General features: G+C 38.8%; 1 protein-coding gene across 17 annotated transcripts in view; it reads left to right on the top strand.

The window, feature by feature from the left end:
• The window catches only part of RCAN3 (RCAN family member 3), a 49,827-nt gene that overhangs the window by 7,676 nt on the left and 21,257 nt on the right, over positions 1-20,894 (top strand). For 14 of the 17 annotated variants that reach the window (XR_007404577.1, XR_007404578.1, XR_004813602.2 and 11 more), the window contains exons 2-4: positions 236-487; positions 19,311-19,484; positions 20,529-20,700. Coding sequence is in view for 10 of the 17 variants with exons in the window: in XM_035713088.2 (XP_035568981.1) it covers positions 293-487; positions 19,311-19,484; positions 20,529-20,700 (541 nt within the window). In the remaining 7 variants the exon portion in view is untranslated. The remainder of the gene's footprint in view (positions 1-235; positions 488-19,310; positions 19,485-20,528; positions 20,701-20,894) is intronic. The other 3 variants (XM_025446868.3, XM_025446867.3, XM_049098835.1) reach the window with 2 other exon arrangements.

Raw genomic sequence — 20,894 nt, 5'->3', positions numbered from 1 at the left:
TTTTTTGGTAATACATTATTGCTAGTGAAATATATTACATAAAATATGCTAAGCAAACCAAATTAGAATATATAGAATTTATTTATGAGGACTATAATGAATTGATTTAAACTCTGTGGTTTACTTTCCTGAATAAAATTGCTTCCATTGATGAATTGCTGTCTTGAGAATTGACTGAAACAGTATTTGGCCTTCAAAGTCTTATCTTTATGCTGTTTTCTTTTTTTAACACCAGATGCCTGGTAGACACCTTAGAACTTTAAAAACGGAAAGGACCTGCTTTTAGGGGATAATGCTGAGGGACACTATGAAATCTTGGAATGATAGCCAGTCAGATCTCTGTAGCAGTGACCAAGAAGAAGAAGAAGAGATGGTTTTTGGTGAAAATGAAGATGATTTGGAAGAGATGATGGATTTCAGTGATCTGCCTACCTCACTTTTTGCTTGCAGTGTCCATGAAGCAGTGTTTGAGGTGCAAGAGCAGAAGGTAGGCATGTATCCTACCTTCCCCTGCCTTTGGTAGCGGGTTCAGTGTATGTGGATGTGGGGAAATAGCTTATTGCTACCTATTTGCAAAGTTCGCTACTGGCCCATGACAAGTAAAAAAAGCATGCATCACCCTGTAGACATTACTGCAGCATTTTAATTGTATTTTATGAGTGTACTGATCTGCAACACATAGGAAGTATTTCAAAACCAGTTCTTTCCCACAAATATTTTGAGAAGAACTGGTTTATAGTGAACTCTGAACCAGGTCTTAAGTCCTGATTCATGTATTCATTCAGGCCCTATTAAGTCCTGATTCATTCATTCATTCATTTTTGGAGCCTGTGATTAAAGAAAAGCTAGTGTTTTTTAATCCTAGCTTCCTATGACTTAGTAAATTCACATAAGCTAGAGTATTGTAGGCTTTTTTTTTTTTTGAGGCTAATTACATAATTAGAACTATTTATAATCTCATTGTAAAAGAATTGTTAACTTTTGTTGTATTACTTTCTACAGTTTGGGGAAAAATCGTGTTTATTTTTTAAAGGCTTCTCTCCTTTAGTTCATTCATTATTTACCTGGAAAGAGAGGTTTTGTGTGTGGCTTTTTTTTTTTTTTTTCCATCATGACCTCACAAAAGCCTATGGCTCTTAATTGTACCAAAGTAAAATATTCTTGTCATTGGTAGAGATTTCACACATGCTGAGACTTTTTCTCGACATACTATTACCAGCCCTTTAGTTTTTTGTCTGTGCACCCAAACTCTTTACCTTCTAGTGACTTTCTTGGAGAGAACTTGATATAGTTTGACTCAGCTACATACTTGAGTGCCTCCCGTGTGTAATGCACTATGCCACTTGCTTCCGGGGACAGAGTAGGACTTGAAATAGCTTCTGGCTCAGACAGTTTCCAGTCCTTCCGTGGAGATAATAAGTAACTTGCTCTAAGATGGAATACTAGGCACTGGAAAGTACATTGAGGTGTCCGAGGACCGGATGACAGCTCATTGGAGTAAAAGGTCTTACAGGGAGATGGCATTGAAGAAGAGCCATGTGAGCTAGGTAGGAGTTTAGCAGGGAAAGGAAAGAATTCTGGCCAGAGGGAACAGAATGAGCCAATGAGCTGACTCAGGAGAGTGTGGGCCCTTCAGGGGGTGGTTCTTGTGGCTTGGTGCCTAGGTGAGAGCCAAAATAAAGTAAGATCAAACTGGGAAGGTGAGTGTGGAGCAATCCTGCAAAGTTCAAAGAGCTTGCCTTTCCCTGGGAAATAGTTTTTGGGGCAAAGGAGTGACAAACAGAAGTGCACATTAGGAAGGTTAGCAGACAACATTTGAAGAGCAGAGTGGTGGAGGTGGAAGGAGAGTCAGAAGTGGGGAGCCAGTTAGGACATTCCTGCAGTAAACCTGCCTGGAGATGCTGAAGCCCTGGAAGTAGAGCAAGGGAGAGAGATGACAGCCGCCAGTTTTGTACCTTACAGGTTTGTTTTCATTTACAAGCATTTTGTTTTGTTTTGTTTTTTTAAGATTTTTTATTTATTTATTCACGAGAGACACAGAGACAGAGGCAAAGACAGGTAGGGGGAGAAGCAGGCTCCATGCAGGAAGCCCGATGTGGGACTTGATCCGGGAACTCCGGGATCACACCCTGAGCCAAAGGCACGCTCAACCACTGAGCCACCCAGGCATCCCTACAAGCATTGTTTTCTTTCTCAAGGTCAGCCATGATGCAGACATTTTGAAATCGTCCTTCCTAGTTTTCTCAAGATTTTTAAGAGCTCTACATTTTCGTATAATAATTACATTAACCTTGTTGTTTGTGATCCATGAAAAACCACGTGTATTACCAGTTTATCTGAAAATTATATTCATAAGGATTCTTTCCAAAAAACCTCACAATCTTATCTGTTCCAACTTCTTTTTTTCTTTTAAGTGTAGCCTCGGAAGTTTTTTTTTATAACTTGTCTAAGTGGTGAGTTCTTACTGGTTTTAATTTTTAAGACCATTTGAGATTATATCTAACCTAAATTAAATTGGAAGTCACATCAGCAGAAATTCCAGTAGCAATTCAGTGGACTTCATGTTATACAATTCTTAATCATGGTAAATTTTATATAAAAGCCTTAATGGTAATATCTGAAATTGCAGAATATTTATTTTATGAATTCAAGTTTGTACCTTTTGGCCACCTTCACCCATTTTGCCATCCCAATCCCCGCCTGCCTCTGGCAACCACCAGCCTGTTCTCTGTGAGTTCCTTTGTTTTGTATTTTAAATCCCCTGTATAAAAGAGATCATATGGTAATTGCCTTTTCTTGTCTGCCTTATTTTACTTAACATAATGCCCTTGAGATCCATCCATGTTGTCCTAAATGGCAAGATTTCATTTTTTTTTAATGGCTGAATAACATTCCATTGTGTGTGTGTATGTATATGTATGACATGCACACACACAACACATTTTCTTTATCCATTCATCCATCGATGGACACTTAGACTGTTTCCATGTCTTTGATCTTGTAAATAATACCACAGTAAACCAGGGTGGGGTGCAGATATCTTTTCAAGTGAGTGTTCTTGTTTTCTTGGGATAAATACCCAGAAGTGGAATTACTGGATCATATGGTGGTTCTCTTTTTGATTTTTTGGAGGAGCCTCCATACTGTTTTGAAGAGTGTACCAACTTAGATTCTCATCAGTAAAGCACAAGGGTTCCCTTTTCTCTGCATCCTCGGCAATGCTTATCTCCTCTCTTTTTGACAATAGCCACTCTAATAGGTGTGAGGGTGATATCTTATTTTATCTGCATTTCCCTGATGATTAATGATGTTGAGCATCTTTTTATTTACCTATTGGCCATTTGTATGTCTTCTCTGGAAAAATGTCTATTCGAATCTCCTGCTCATTTTTCAAATCAGATTGTTTTTATGGGTTTTTCTATTGAGTTTGAGTTCTTTATATATTTTGGATATTAGCTCCTTACCAGGTATATGATTTGCAGCTATTTTCTCCTATTCGGTAGGTTGTCTTTTCATTTTGTTTCCTCTGCTGTTCAGAAGGGTTTTAATTTGATGTGGTCACACATTTTTGCTTTTATTCCTTTTGGTTTTGGTGTCAGATTAAAAAAATCATTGCCAAGACCTGTAACAAAGAGCTTATCTATTTTTTTCTTCTAGGATTTTTTATAGTTTCAGGTCTTACATGCAAGTCTTTAATCCATTTTGAGTGAATTTTTGTGTATGGTATAAGATAATGGTTGAGTTTCATTCTTTGTGTTCAGCTGTCCAGTTTTCCCAGCACTATCTATTGAAGAGAGTGTCCTTTTCCCATTGTATATTCTTGGCTCTTAGGATGGAAATTAATTAACCAATATGTGTGTGTTTATTTCCCTGCTCTCTGTTCCATTTCATTGATCTGTGTCTTTGATTCCAATACCATTGTGTTTTAATTACTGTACCTTTGTAATATGGTTTGTAATCAGGGAGTGTGATCCTCCAGCTTTGTTCTTTCTCAACATTGCTCTGGTTATTCAGGGATTTTTGTATTTCTATACAAATTTTCGGATTCTTGGGCAGCCTGGGTGGCTCAGCGGTTTAGTGCCACCAATCCAGGGCGTGATCTTGGAGACCCAGGATTGAGTCCCATGTCAGGCTCCCTGCATGGAGCCTGCTTCTCCCTCTGCCTGTGTCTCTGCCTGTGTGTGTGTGTGTGTGTGTGTGTGTCTCATGAATAAATAAATAAAATCTTAAAAAAAAATTTTAGGATTCTTCTGTTTCTTTGAAAAATGCCATTGGACTTCTAATAGTGATTGCATTGAATTTATAGATTGCTTTGGGTAGTATGGACATTTTTAACAGTAATGATTCTTCCAGTCCATGAACATTGACTTCCTTTTTTTGTTTGTTTGTTTTTGTTTTTTTTTTTTTTACAAATTCTTCAATTTTTTTCATTAATGTCTTGTAGTTTTCAATATAGAAGATTTTTACCTGTTTGGTTAAATTTATTCCCAGATATTTTTTGCTTTTCATTGCAAGTGTAAATGGGCTTGTTTTCTTAATTTCTCTTTCTGGTAGTTTGTTATAAATATAAGGAATGCAACATAATTTTGTATATTGACAAAATTTTGATATTGATAATTTTGTATATTGTATCCTGCAACTTAACTGAATGTGTGTGTTAGTTTTAATAGGTTTTTTCTTTCAGTCTTCAGGGTTTTCTATGTATATCATGCCATCTGCAAATAGTGACAGTTTTACTTCTTTTCCAATTTGGATGCCTTTTATTTCTTTTTCTAGCCTAAATGCTCTGGCTAAGACTTCCAATACTATGTTGAATAAAAATAGTGAGTGTGGGCATTTTTTTTTAAAGACTTTATTTATTTGTTTATTCATGAGAGACAGAGAGAGAGAGACAGGCAGAGACACAGGCAGAGGGAGAAGCAGGTTTCATACAGGGAGCCTGATGCGGGACTCGATCCCAGGACTCCAAGATCATGCCCTGGGCCGAAGGCAGGTGCTAAACTGCTGAGCCACCCAGGGATCCCCCTAGTGTGGGCATTTTTGTCTTGTTCCTGATCTTTGAGGAAAGTCTTTCAGCTTTTCATCATTGAGTGTGATGTTAGCTGTAGGCTTGTCATATATGGCCTTTATTATGTTAAGATATGTTCCCTTCATACAGAACTAGAGTAATCAAAATAGTGTGGTACTTATATGTCAATTATATCTCAATAAAAATTTTTTAAAAGCCAGTGGCATAAAGACAAACATATTGACCAGTGCAATAGAATACAGAGCTCAGAATGAACCCTGGTCAAATGATTTTCAACAAGGGTGCCAACACCATTCAATGTGGACAGGACAGTCTTTTCAACAAAAGGTGCTGGGAAAACTAGATATCCACAAGCAAGAGAATGAAGTTGGACCCTTACCTTATACAAAATTTGATTCAAAATGGATCAAAGACCTATATGTCAGAGTTAAAACCATAAAACCCTTAGAAGAAAACAGAGGGAAAACTTCTTGACGTTGGATTTGGCTGTAATTTCTTGGATATGACACCCAAAGCACAGGCAACAATAGAAAAATACGTTGGATTTTTATCAGAATTTAAAATGTGTACATCAAAGGACACCATCACTGAAAGAGTAACCTGTAGAATGGCAGGAAATATTTTCGAGTCATATTATCTGATAAAGGATTAATATCCAGAATATATGAAGAAATTCTAAAACTCCGCAACAAAAAACAAACAACTCAGTTGAAAAAGGGCAAAGGACTTGAACTGACATTTCCCTAAAGAAGATATACAAATGGCCAATAAGTACATGAAAAGATGCTCACTATCTCTAATCATTAGGGAAATTCAAAATCACAGTGAGATACCACCTTACACCCATTAGGATGACAACTGTCACAAAAAAGAGAGCAAGGATAGACAAGGATGAGGAGAAATTGGAACCTTTGAACATTGTTAGTGAGAATTAAAATGGTACAGCTACTGTGAAAAACAGTGTAGCAGTTCCTCAAAAAAGCAAACATAGAATTACCATACAACCCAGCAATTCTGCATCTGGTTATATACACAAAGAATTGAAACTAGGGACTTGAACAGGTATTTGTGCACCAGTGTTCATAGCAGCATCCCTCACAATAGCCAAAAGGTAGAAACAATCCAAACGTCCATTGATGCATAAGTGAATAAACAAAATACAGTATATACATACAATGAACTATTCTACAGCTTTGAAAGTGCGCGAAACTCTGATACATGCTATAATGTGTGTGACCCCTGAAAGACATACTAAGTGAAATAAGAGACACAAGAGGACAAGTTTTGTATGATTCCACTTAAATGAGATAGGGTAGTCTGGTTCATAGAGACAGAAAGAAGAATGGTGGCTCTGGCAGGGCCAGAGCGAGTGGGGAATTGGGAGTTATAGTTTAATGGGTACATAGGTTCAATTTGGGATGATGAAAAAGTTCTGAGAATGGATAGTGGTGTTTCACAACTGTGTGAATATACATAATACCACTGAATTGTACACTTAAAAATGGTCAAAATAGCAAATTCTGTGTTTTGTATGTTTTACCACAATAAAAATGTTAAAAAACGTTTAAAAAATTTTTCTTGAGTTTAACATTTTTTGTAATATGCTTTTATATATACATGCATATATGTATATATTGGAAACCTCTTTTTGCCCCACTTCATATCATCTTGGCGCACTTCACATCAGTTGTTGCTAGAACACCCAGCTATGCGTAGGTATCACCCCACAACAGCTGGCTTCTGCAACACCATAAATAACTTGCATTTCATCCCAGCATTTCTCTGCTGCCTGAGTGAAGTTACTCAGCCATATGGATGCCAGTGCAGAAAGGGAAATGTGAGGGAGTAACATCCCACAGGGCAACAACCCTTGACCAGTGGGAGACTAAAGCTAGTGAATAAGCCCCCCTTCTTCTGGCACTGAAGCCAGCTCTGAGGGTCTTCTCACTGCCTTCTCAGGGCTCCCAACCAGATTACCCCCTGGCTGGGCACAGAGGTGACCAGCTCGATAACAGAATCTGGACAGAAGGGGAACTGGCTTTCTGTCCTTCCCGTGTTTCACGGTTTCCACTCTATCCCATGCAGTCACTTCCCCAAACAAGCTTCCTGTGTGCCCTTGCCTTGGCTGCTGCTCACCCAAGGAGTCTAGGTAAAACACAGGTGAATAACTTCCAGATTTGCTTATTTATGTAGTGTGAAGGCACTATCCCAAGCTTTTAAACAAAGGACTATTTTTAGGTCATGCAAAAAGGATGAAGACTAATAGAAAGAAAACCCATGTGCCTATCCAATTTAGCTAATAAAATTTTACTGATATAATCGAACCCCTGTGTCTCCTCCCACAGATAACTATTATCCTGAACTCAGTGTTTATGATTTCCCATGCAATTTCAGCTTTTTTATTAAGTCTAACCATATGAAATTACCATACTTGTAGGTCAAATGATCAAATACCGGTATTTCTTCTGGTTTAGCTTAACTGTGTATATGTGTGTGTGTGTGTGTGTGTGTATAGTATGGTTGACCCTTGCACCCTTAACCCTATGGTTAAGAGCACCAACCCTCCATGGAGTTGGAAATAGTTGTATAACTTTGGATTCCCCCCAGATTTAACTACTAACAGCCTGCTGTTGACCAGAAGCCTTCCCAATAACATAGTCAATTAACATATACTTTGTATATGTATTATATACCATATATTTACAATAAAGTAAGTTAGAAAAGATGTTATTAAAATCACAAGGAAGAGAAAATACATGTATAGTACTGTATTGCATTAAAAAAATCATGTATAAGTGGACTCACACTTCAAACCCATGTTCAAGAATCAACTGTATTTTTAAATTTTTCTATTTGCAACTGACATTGTCTATTTGGAAAGAAGTCAACATAGAAACTGTCTGAACTAAGTTTAAGAGTTTAAGAAGATTGTAGGATATGGGGTCAATATATAAAATCAACTGTGCCGTCTATATGCTAGCAGTAAACATTTGGAAACTGAAATTTAAAGAACATTACCATTTGCAGTAACACCATGACATATTGAAGTATAAATCTAAGAAAATCTGTACAGGACCTGTATACTAAAAATTGTAAAACTTTAGTGAAATACATCATATTTTAGAGTATTTAAAATTTTATATAAATGGCATATAGTATGAATTCTTTATTTCACATCAATGTTATATTTGTAAGATAAATCCATCTTGAAATACCTATTGTTTTGCTTGCTATATAGTGTCCCATTCTACAAAATTACCATAATTTATTTACCCCTTAGGTTAGATATTTAGGTTATTTTTTATAGGTTGCTGTTACAACAGTAATGCTAAATGTTATGTTTATGTCCTATATATGTGGGAGTCCAGGGGCGTTCCTCAGAGTATATAGCTAGGACTGTTGTTGCTAGCTTGTAAGTTTGCATTTCTTTAATCCTAGCATTAGGATTAAATGGTCTCCAAAGTTGCTATACCTGTTTGTATTCCTGCAAGCCATGTGAAAGAGTTCCCATTGTGCCACAGCATCACCAATACATTCTGTTTTCAGAATTTAAGATTTTTGCCAGTCTGGTCATTAACATTTTTTGTTACTTTTTTTTTTTTAAAGATTTATTTATTTGTTTATGAGAGAGAGAGAGGCAGAGACACAGGCAGAGGGAGAAGCAGGCTCCATGCAGGGAGCCTGATGCAGGACTCGATCCTGGGACTCCAGGATCGCGCCCTCGGCCAAAGGCAGGCGCTAAACCGCTGAGCCACCCAGGGATACCCTTTTTGTTACTTTTTAATGAATTTCTGGATAAACTATAAATGAATGCTTCTCAAACTTACCCCTTAGTGGAGGACCAGGTTTTTCCTCCGAACCATCACAGACTGATGTTTTCATAAAATGTGCTAATGTCACAGCAATGTAAACTTGCTAAAATGTTTCTAGACACTTCTCAACTTCTCTACTGAGCCTTATCGTCAACTGGTAGCAAAGTTCATAGACTCACACTGAGTCCTCAGACCACATGCCACAGTATATTATAACATTTAGGGACTTTTAAATATCTTAGGAGCTTTTGAAATGAAAAAGCTATATCCAGGTACCTTTAGTTATTTTTGTGGTTTCCATTATGAATATGTTATCTCAGAACCAAGAGTTAAAAAGGACTTTGAATCATTTCATTAGATAATTAGGTGTCTAATTATTGGCAATATCACTGAATTATAAGGTGCTTTGCTGTCATGTTCTTAGACATCACTGGTTTACAGATGCTGCATTCTGTCTTGGTGCATGTATGCAGTATTTGTTGAGCATTGTGCCAGCCACGGTTACAGGTTCTAGGGAGACCACTGAACAAAGATAAGGTGCCAGTCCTCATAGGAGCATAGGAAGAGAAAAATTAAGACGCAGACAAGAGAGTAAGAAGTTCCTATAGAACAAGTACTATGAAGAAAATAAAATAGTAGAAGGACAAGAAGTCACTTGATGGGTGGTCATTTTTAATGAGAGTGGTTAGCGCAGATCTGTCTGAAGAAGTGGTGTTTGAGCTGAGACCTGAATAATGAGAAAGAACCAGTATGATATTGGGTCATCCTTGGCTTCTGGTAATTTAACTGAAATTGATCCTACCGTCTTTCAAATAACTTTTCTCTAATGTGTATAGCCAAAATGTCTTAGAGTTTACCTTTATCAGAATATATAATGGCACCTATCCTACCGTAAAGATTTTTTGCCCCAATAATCTCATTTCAGTTGGGAAAGATCCACCCTTCCCCAAATCAAGGCAGCACTCAAGGCTCTTAGGTTCTAAGAAACATCTGGATTACCCTGTGTGGATGTTCGTAATCTGTCCAAAGCAGGGCTTCCGTGGGTGGGGATAACTCAGGAGTGAGCCAGCTCTGAATGGGCACACGCGCCGCCTCCACACTGCCTGGTCCAGAGCCCAGCTTTTGACCTTGCTGCTCTTTAAATATGTGCTGCATAAGACTGAAAGGATCATCTACAGGGTCAGGATACCAATACTCCCCAGCATTTATGTTGAAGTTTCATAAATTAATTTCAATAATCCTGTCTTTTCTATTTATTTCCTATTGTAATTTACATTCTATTTGTACGAGTCTTATAGGTGACATAAGAATAGCAAAACATGTCTATAACATATATGTGTGTATGTGCATGTGTGTGTATGTATATATATAAATAAGTAGGTAAATATATTGGGAGTGCATATCAAAATATCTTTACTGGTTTGGGAGTACAAAGAATTCTTTTTTTTCCTAACTAGTTTGAGATTAAGTTGCCAGCAATGATGGCCATCACCCCAGTACTACAATATGTGTTTCCTGCAAACAAGGACCTTTTCCTGGCAGAAAACACAAAATTCAGGAAATTAACACTGGTATGTTACACCCTTTTCATCCTCAGACCCCCATTCAGGATTTGCCAGTTGTCTCAATAATGTCCTTTATATATATATAAAAAAAAAATCCAGCTCCTTTTGAAGCATTGCATTTAGCTGTCAGACACCTTTAGTTTCCTTCAGCCTGGGAGAATTTCTAGTCTCTCCCAATCTTTCTTGGTGTTCACACTCAAAAATGATAGGCTGGTTATTTTATTGCATGTCTCTCAATTTGTGTTTGTGGGATGTTTCCTCGGGATTAGATCCAGGTTGTGCGGCTTTGGCAGGAATATCACAGACATGATGCTCTTGTCACTACATCCTGTCAGGTCGTGGGATTTCCATTTGACCCACTGCTGACAAAATTCACTGTGAGCCCTTGACTAACCTGGTGTCTGCCAGATGTGTCTACTGCCAAGTTATAATGTTTCTCTTTGTAATGAATAATTATTTTGCAGGAGATATTTGTAAATGTCCCGTTTCCCCATCAGAGTTTTAATATATTCATTTATTTATATCAGTACAATTCCAGGTTTTCGATCCTAATTCTTGGTCATAGCCTGTTAACTGTCATTACTCAGATTTGTCCCAGGCTGGCCAGTAGTTGCCCCTTCACAATAGCTTCTATGTCTTCTTTGACGTGTGCCCATCATTCTCTTAAGTATGCCTTTAAACTCTCAAACACAACAAGATATTCCAGAACTGTCTTGTACCTTGCCTGCCCCAGCCCGAGAATCAGCCATTTCTCCAAGGAGCCCTGACTCCTTCCAGTGGAGACCTGTATTTAAAAACCAGATTAGGCATATGAGTTAGTTATCACTGTTCCTGGGCCTCTCAGTGGACCCAGCCAGGAGATATCTAGATACATGCATATGTGTGTTTACAGTCATATTTCCAACTCTAGTCCAGCACTAAACATTTCATTTCTAGTTTTCTCCTGTTTCAAATCTGTAACTCTTATTTGACAGAAAACTAGCTTCCATTATCTTACTGTTTGCTTATGCAGTCACTCTCTCTATATACAAATACCTCATCCACCCTCTTTCCCATGTGGATGCCCTCCCTGCCCGCCCTGTGCTCCAACATCCTGCACCCAGACCTACCATATGAAAGTCTTCTGTACCTCACCCAGGTTCTGATAGTTCCATGGTGCCATCCTTATCCTCCTCAGGATCCAGTATGCTACGCTGGGCCACCCTCCCACACAGACACATCCTTACCCCAGGGGGGCTCCACGACCACGTGCTGGATTGCCTCCCTGCACAGACCTCCCTCCTCACCCTGCTCCCTTCACCTGGGCTTCGACACCCTGTCAGCCCGCCCTTTTGCTGAGATACCTTTCTTCTTCCCCTGCTCTGGGCAGTCTTCCTGCACAGGCACCCTCCTCAGCCCCCTGAGCTTCCATACCCTGCATTGGGCTGACCCTCATGGGCACACTGTCCTAACCCTGTTGGGTTCTGGTACCCTCTGCCAAGCCTGCCTCCCAGGTAACCACCTTTCTCATGCCACTTGGACTCTTGACACCCTGCTCAGAGCCACTACGGTATCCTGCTCCCCATCAGCATGGACACATCTACTTTACTTGGCTTTGCCTGCAGTCTTCTAGACTAAATGTTCAGGAAGAAGAATGCTACTTTTTTCTTTTTAAAGAGCAAGTAATACATATAAGTTCTTTCCCATGGCTGTTTTGGACATATGTCTTTGGAAAGATGTGTCTCTAACTTTAAAAATTACCTTCACCCTCCAATGTCCTTGAAGAAAACACCACCAGAAAACAAACTTGTACCCTGGAATAAGACAGAGTAGGTAGTCCTGGTAGCTTTGGCACCTAGGATAGGACCAGCCTTATCGAATGAGTGAGTGTAGATGAACAGCAAGGAAGAGTTAGTTTAACAGGACCCCACAAACACACACACACGAATATCTAGATGGAGGCCACAGAGCTGGATCCTCAAGTCACTGCCAACCCCTGAGCACATGGGCAAGCCCGAGGATGGAACATTCTTGATCTTTGTGCATAACTTACCTTGATTAAAGAACATCCTGTCTTTCTGCCTTACATTTTCCTTCTATACTTTAATAACCTCATATCAGCCATTTCTGTTTGTTTTAAATGGTTTTTCATTTTTGGCACCATGAATACATGCATAGCAAAGGCCACTCCCAAACAGTTAATTTTAAGAAACAGAAAAAAAAAAAAAAAACCACAAGACAAAATTAATAAAGATGAAAAGCCATGGAAGTGAAAACGACGTATTTTTTTCAATATGGAGAATTCTGCTATAGCTACAAAAAAAAAAAAAAAAAAAATCCTGCTATCCTTGCCCTCAACTCAATTCCCAGTTTCATTACAGAGTAACTCAAGTTCCTCAGTGTCGTAACAGAAGCTGTGGTCTCTGTGTCAAAGAGTCAGGGGTCATAGGTCAGGTCCTGAAGATCCTGAGGAGGTGGACACTGATGTCATTAATCAGTGGTATGGTGTTGCCAGCGCAGCCAGATCTCCTGGGAGATCCTGTCCCCAGGTGACTGCTCCAGCAATGAGGGGCATCTGAATCACTAGAGTACTATCAGGAAGGGCGATTCTGACTTTCCAGGGGCAGCCTCCATAGTATGTGCCATCCAGTTCATGCTGGGTCATTGCTGTGCATTCACCTCCTTCTCAGGGAATCCACATCCTACAGAAGAGGAGCTATTTTTTTGTGACCACAGAATAGCAAGTGGACTACTAGCAAAGCTCTGTCCTATTTCTGTTAGTAACAGTAACAGTACCCCCTACTGTCATTCTAAGAGCTGTGAGGATTCACTCTGTCCTCTACAATAACCCAATGAAGTGGGTACTTCTAGTATCCTCAATTAACAGGTAAGGAAACTAGGTACAGCAAACATAAGCTACCTGCCTAGAGATACACAGCTATATAACAGAGCCAGGAAACAAAGCCAGACGGTGTAGCTCGTGAGCTCTGTTACTTTAGAAGGTCCATTGTTGGTAGAAGCCATCAGACCTTCCTAAGGTTATCTGCCCTGGTATGGATTCCTCCTGAGGTCTTCCTTTCGTGGTCTCATGTTTGAAGAAGTGGACAGTCTCTGCTAACTGGATGAAGAAAGGAATATTTTATCCATGATAAAGGCCAATGAGCAGAGTGCTTCTGTTCCTCAGGAATGGATGGTTTCTACTTATGTCCTCTTTTCAGATACAGAGGAGGGTTTGGTATGTTCATCAAAGCTAGTGCTCATCACCAAAGTCAGGGGAAAGAGACCACCATGTTGAGGAGCCATCAGAGCGCCTGTAGACTGGCACATGCCGTTCTCCTGACTCAGAGAAACCTGAGGCTGGATGTGAAGTTCAAGCCAAACCTGTTCTTCCCCAATCTTTCCTACTTCATTGATGAGGAGACCAGGAAAGAGGAAGTAAGGCCCAGAACTATTACAAGTACTCAATTACCAAAGTTTTAAATTCACCACACCCGGGAGTTTGTGGGCTTTCTTCCAAGTCAGCAAAGTCCATCCCTCTGACTTAGCAGTGATATTGAGGACAACCAAAGGCATTTGCCTTTCCCCAGGTGGAAGTGGAGGCCTCCTCTCCGACATCTGTGAACCTGCTGGAGAGATGAATTTTCTATTTCGGGTTTACAGGCAGACATGGAATGTGAAAAGCCTTTTGCCGTAGGACTCCAGAGATAATTTCACAACTGAATGGATTGAAGCATTGCTGCTTCTCAACAGTGAAATTGTTCTTAATGCACAGAAGTGGTAGGCTCCTCAGGCCCTTTTGTCCAAGGCAAATCATTTTCATAACTTACTCCTCGGTGAAGTTGGTAAGCCTTGCCTTCACTGCTTTGGGATGGGGAACAGAGGATAGGGCGTTTCCAGAAATGTCAAGAAATACACACCTCATCTGTCACTCCCTGAAACCCACCTTCCCATAAAGCTTTTCTACTCGTCTCTTGATTTTAGTCTGTTGCCCAGCTGTAAAGTACTCTTCCTGAATTCCCAAGAAAGTTGTTGGTTACAGGTTGCCTTGACGGATTTTAGATGCAAGGTATTTTTTGTCCTTTTTACTGCTAATTGCACAGGTGATTTCAGAATATGAAGGCAACTTCTGGTCTGTATTTTGTGGAAAACTTATATAACAGGAAAAGCCTTAGGGATTGATTTTTAGGCAGAATTATTTGTCTTATTCCTTTTCTTTTTTAAGAGTTTATTTATTCATGAGAGACACACACACAGAGTAGGGCAGAGACACAGGCAGGAGGAGAAACAGAGGGAGAAGCAGGCTCCATGCAAGGAGCCTGATGTGGGACTTGATCCCAGGCCTCCAGGATCACACCCTGGGCTGAAGGCGGCGCTAAACCACTGAGCCACCCGGACTGTCCATTTTGTCTTATTCCTATAGATGTACTGCCCAAGAGGATACTAAGAGACCGCTAGAAAAATAGAGTGCTTGATGGCGATTTGGATTTTCTGGGATCTTCATTTTCCTATCAGAGCAAATGTGTAAGCATCACCCATTTATAGGATAGTGTTCGTTTTATATCATTCAAGAATTCAGAAATGTAGAAAAGTGAATTATTTCTAAAACAGTTCTAAGGAGAAAAATCGTGATTTTTTTTCTGAGTGAATTAATGTTTGTCACCAGTTATTTTCAGTCTGTGTGGATAGATCATGACCTCCTCCCTGCAGTTTCTGAACCCCTTTCATGCTATGCTCAGTGTCAGAGGCAGCCTCAGGAATCCACCTGTTAGTACCTGTGAATACCGCAAGGGCGGAGCTACCAGCCAGAGGCTCTCCCCTTGTTCCTCAAAAGGAAACTGATCCATTTTGCTTCCACATTAATTGGTGTTCCCTATAGCGCCTCATTGGGAGAAATCACACATTTCTTAAACCATGTTACATAATTCATGAAAATGGAGAGAAAGATAAAGATCTAACAAAACTTAGGAAAAGCTTACTGATCAGCCCTTGCATGGCTTTGTTTTTGTATAATTCTGAATCCATTCACAGATGTTTGAATTTAGAAAGAGAGACCCATTGAGCCCATGGCTATCATCTGCTTGTTACATGCAGTTACAGTATATTTCTGGAGTGAGAAAAAAAATGTTTTGAAAGGAAATAGGATATAATTAGCAAGTAGTGGTTTCATTTGCAAGATTTCATGTTATTCTAACTACAAAAAATTCATTGTTGTAGGAATTAGGAATAAACACATAGTCTTTTTATCCTCAGTAAGAGAAACTGTTTAATGTACAGAGTGACAAAATACTAATATAAACCATTCTTAATTCATTCTTCTACATTCCATTTCCATTGCCTTTAGTATTGATATTTCATTTCTTTCAAGCCCAGCACGGGGCTTGAACTCACAATCCTGAGATCAAGACCTGAGTTGAAAAAAGAAAAAAAAATAAAAAAAATAAAAAAAATAAAAAAAAAAAAAAGACCTGAGTTGAGACCAAGAGTTGGACGCTTAGCCAACTGAATCACCCAGGCGCCCCTCAGTATGGATATTTTGACTATCTCAAGTCAAGGAATTTTAATACCTATTTTTCAAAATGTGAGCATCTACCAAGAATTAAATGGAATATAATTTCACAAAATCTCAATTCTAATATTCCTAAAAAGTGAGGAAGCCAACCATCTTTCTTTTTTTTTTTTTTTTAATTTTTTTATTTATTTATGATAGTTACAGAGAGAGAGAGAGAGGCAGAGACACAGGCAGAGGGAGAAGCAGGCTCCATGCGCCGGGAGCCCGATGTGGGATTCGATCCCAGGTCTCCAGGATCGCGCCCTGGGCCAAAGGCAGGCGCCAAACCGCTGCGCCACCCAGGGATCCCCGCCAACCATCTTTCTAATGGATGCTGAGGAAAATCTGAAATGTGCCCAGAAGAATTAATAATTATTTAATATATTTACATATATACATTTATTTTTAAGAACCAATGTGCTATTTAAAAATCCTTACTATGTCTATAATATTTATTCATCCATACTACTTTAATGTGTAGAAATAATGTAGTAAATAAGAACAAACTTGATCTTAAACTCACTTCCCTTTGAAGCAGCTTGTGGTACATTGGAAATCCAGCACTTAGCATAAGGTCTGACATGCAGTTGGTTGCTTAATATATATTTTTTACATGAATGAACAAAAATAATATAATTTTTAAGCAGATGATGTTTTCTAAATTATAAAGGATATTTGAACATTAGGAAAATATATATTTGATCACAAATCATTTTATATTTTGTCAAAGTGGAGAAATATTGCAAAGTGGTAGAAGTGTTAAAATTGAGAGAAGTTAAACAATTTTTACTTCAGTATCAACAAATAGTTGAAGGATCTTCACATAAACCAAAAACAAACTAATTTACAGGTTATTTTATTATGTTACATTGGCAGGCCTAAGAAGTATTTCTTAAGGTGTTGAGAGTTTCCTTTTATCTGTTTTGTTACATTTCATTTATTAAACTATTGCATAAAAGTGACCAGTAAAGAGAATTTAATGTTGCTAATCTGGCAGTTGAAGTTAGCTTTTTTCATTATTTCAATTTATTAACAAAGGGGAATAGGATCTTTTTTTTTTTTCTCTCAGCCTTATAGAAGGACTCCCTCTTTCCTGCTCTGTTTTATCTCAAAATATTTAGAATGTTATATATATACTATTACTTTTTACCAAAAAAAAAAAAAATGCTATTTTTGTGGAATGACCTACTACTCCCAAATGAACCTTGAGAAAGATTTCATTGTTTTACCTTTCTAAAAGATGGACTATGGCTGTGGGATATTAAGCATCTTTAGAGAAGGGGCTAGATGCACACATTAGCATCTTTCACAGAAATGTTATCCAAGGGGGGTACATAGAAAAAAAGAAAAAATCAATTGAAAAGAAGGAAAAAGGGGGGAAATAAGAATATAGAAAATCTGAGAGAGCAGCCTGGGTGGCTCAGTGGTTTAGCACCATCTTCGGCCCAAGGTGTGATCCTGGAGTCCTGGGATCAAGTCCAACGTCCGGCTCCCTGCTTGGAGCCTGCTTCTCTCTCTGCCTGTGTCTCTGCCTCTGTATGTCTCTCATGAATAAATAAATAAAATCTTTAAAAAAAGAAAATCTGAGAAAGGTAGATAAGATGTAGACTTCCAAAAATTTCAGTAATCACAATGGACTAAGTCCTTCAATTAAAAGCCAGTGATGTCAAAAAGGCACATCTGTGTAAAATGTTCCACTGAAGCTAGATCTCAGAGAATTCTGCCATTCTAGACAGCCAGGATATACAATTCTAGAAAATACAATCTTACATAGAATGATAGAAATATGATAGTGGTTGCTGGTAGGGGCATTTCATACATAAACATCATTTGTGCTGAGGAAAGATTTAAATGTGAAAGGTAAAACCATAATACTTTGAGAAAGCAGCCTAGGAGAACATCAATGTGATCTCAAAATAGAGAAGGATTTCTTAAGACACAGAAAACATAGAAGAAAGTGATAAATTCAGTTATGTTCAAATTTAAGCTTGTTTCTCAAAAAAAAAAAAAAAACCCAAAACACCCCCAGAATGAAGGAGCTGCAAAAAATTATTTAATGGCCCATATAATTGACAAAGAATTAGTATCTCTGTGGAACTTCCATGACTCAATAAAAAATGACAACCCAGTAGGAAAACGGGCAAAAGATACAGAGAAGCATATCACATTTAGAGGGTCCCACATGACCAATAAACACAAAAAGACTCAACCTTGGGGCACCTGAGTGGCTTAGTCCACTAAGTGTCTGCCTTTGGCTCAGGTCATGATCCCAAGGTCCTGGGATTGAGCCACATGTTGGGCTCCCTGCTCAGCAGGGAGTCTGCTTCTCCCTCTCCCCTTGCCTTCTCCCTACTTGTGTTCTCTCTCTCTCTCTCTCTCAAATAAATATTTTTTTTAAAAGAGGCTCAAACTCATTCAGAGAAATATGAGTGATAGCCAAACTTAGAGCCCATTTCATGGTCCCTTCCTCCCAGTGAATAAAAAGGCAGTATCAAGTGTTGGCAAAGATAGGAAGCAACTAGAACGTATTTCTCCTCATAGAGAGTAAACTGGTACAAACACGTTGGGAAACTACTTGGCGTTATCTCCTAAAGTTCAAGGTGTGCCAACTCAAAGTCCTAGGAATTCCATTTACAGGTATATCCATCAGAGGAACTCTTGCATTTGGGTACCAAGAGACGTGGGCAAGAATGTTCATAGCACCACTGTAGCAGAAAATACGGAGCAGTCCATTTCAGCAGCATTAGAGAAATTAGATAAATTTAGATAAATCGTATCTACATTAGATAATGTAAATAAATCTACAGTGGAATACTCTGTAGCAGCAGAAAAGAATGACTTCCAGTAACAAGGAAGAATCTTAGGAACAAAATGTAAGGAAAAAAGCTTCCAAAAAGTTACAGAAGAATACATGCAATGTGATTTAGTCTTTAGGGATACAAGTAAAAATAAAACTCTAACGGGAATAATAAGTACAAAAACCAGGAGTGGTTACTTTGATGGAGGAAAGAAATGCGATGGGAAAAATGAGTCTATGACACTGGGAAGTTCAAGAGTACAGTGTTCTTGTTCTGTGATGCATGTTTGTATCTTTGTTTATAGCTTACATTTATTTTATGATACTTTACATTTATCCATTTTATAATTTGAACCTATATGATAAATAATAAAGTTAATTACTTTTAAAGTAAGTGCAAATGGCAGAATTTAGCATATGACAACTTGTACACCTGTAGGAAAACTATGCTTATTTGGAAAAATGGTAAATCATGAGTTCCATCCCATTACTTCTGTTTATGATTTAAATTTCCTTTGGCTAAAGGTTTTCCTTCTTTCCCACCCCCACCCACTCTGCTCTGCTGCTCCTCAATTTTTAGGAGAGATTTGAAGCACTTTTCACTGTCTACGATGACCAGGTGACGTTTCAGTTGTTTAAAAGCTTTAGAAGAGTCAGAATAAATTTCAGCAAACCAGAAGCAGCAGCAAGAGCACGAATAGAACTCAACGAAACAGACTTCAATGGGAAGAAGCTGAAGCTGTATTTTGCACAGGTACTTCATGATGCATCCTCTCAGAAGGAAACTTCTTTTTCTCCATCCCGAAATATGGTCACTTCTCCATTTTCTTGGGTATTATATCAGGATTCTTTAAACAATCCCAATCAGCAAGTAATGTAAAAATATTTTTCTTCATTTTACAGACATATAAATACTTCCTAAGCATATTTGCCCTCCTAATTTTGTTTTGCTCATGATAATAGTTAAGGAATTCATCTTTCTGGCAATTTTTCTCAGCTGGGGTTCCATAAGGGTTAAGCCCTAATCTCTTAAGACCAGTGAATTTACTTTTCTCCTGTGTGTCTAGAATGGCACTCGGCTGTGACATCCTTGGGAGAATTGAAAAATAGTCGCTGAAGTCTTTTCTGTGTTCTGTGATTCATGAGACACCCCCATGAAAATAGCTGCCAGCCTAGATCTGACCAGGGAGGTGGTGTAGCGCTGCAGACAGGCTGGCTCAGGCTCTGCAATTGCGGAGTAGCCTGTAGGTTACCAAGAATTGGCTATGCTTGCTAGGACTCTCAAACGAGTTTCTTCTCTGAAGAATTGATGATGTAGAGGCATTAGACCTCTACTCAGTTATTAGGAGTGGTGTTTTTATCTTCAACAAAGTATTTTGGTCTTAGCTTTCAAACTGAAAAAAAAAAAAAGTTGTCTCATGATCCAAATGAAAATGTAAATGAATGTTGTCAGAATCTTTCTTGGTGAAGCTGCTTGAGATGGAGATGATCTAACCTAATCTCTTCTAAAATTGGAATTCAGAAAAGTAGATAAAATTGAAATTCAGGTTTATTACCATTCATTGTTCATTCATCTATTTATCAATTTACGTTTTCATTCAGCTGCCGTTTACTGAGCACCTGGTACATGCAGGCACTGTGCTGTGTACTACACACTTGGTGGTAAACCACACAGACCCAGACCCAGCCCCTGGGAGACGCAGGCTGCTGAGGAGAAATCTTTCATTTTCTCCAAAGAGGTGTAACAGTTAGCCTAAAGAGGAAAATGAACTGGTTTTGAGCACCTCCTTGCCCACAGGTACAGATGTCCAGTGAAACACGGGACAAGTCGTATTTACTGCCGCCCCAGCCAGTCAAACAATTCCTCATCTCCCCACCTGCATCGCCCCCGGTGGGGTGGAAGCAGGGGGAAGACGCGATGCCAGTTATAAACTACGACTTACTCTGTGCAGTCTCCAAACTGGGACCAGGTAACAAGCTCATATTTCCTATTCCCACCCCCAAGAAACTTTTCAACTAAAGACCATGATCAGAGTGGAAGATACAGCCACACAAACCTGGGTTCAGACTCTATGGTTTGCTAACTTTGTGATTTTTTTTTTTTAAGAATTTATTTTTTTTAAGTCATCTCTGTGCCCGGTGTGGGGCTCAAACCCACAACCCT

The sequence above is a fragment of the Canis lupus genome, chromosome 2, assembly GCF_003254725.2.
Source record: "Canis lupus dingo isolate Sandy chromosome 2, ASM325472v2, whole genome shotgun sequence".
Classification (NCBI taxonomy): domain Eukaryota; kingdom Metazoa; phylum Chordata; class Mammalia; order Carnivora; family Canidae; genus Canis; species Canis lupus.
The sequence above is the reverse complement of the archived record's forward strand: the minus strand, read 5'-3'. Positions and strand labels throughout refer to the sequence as shown.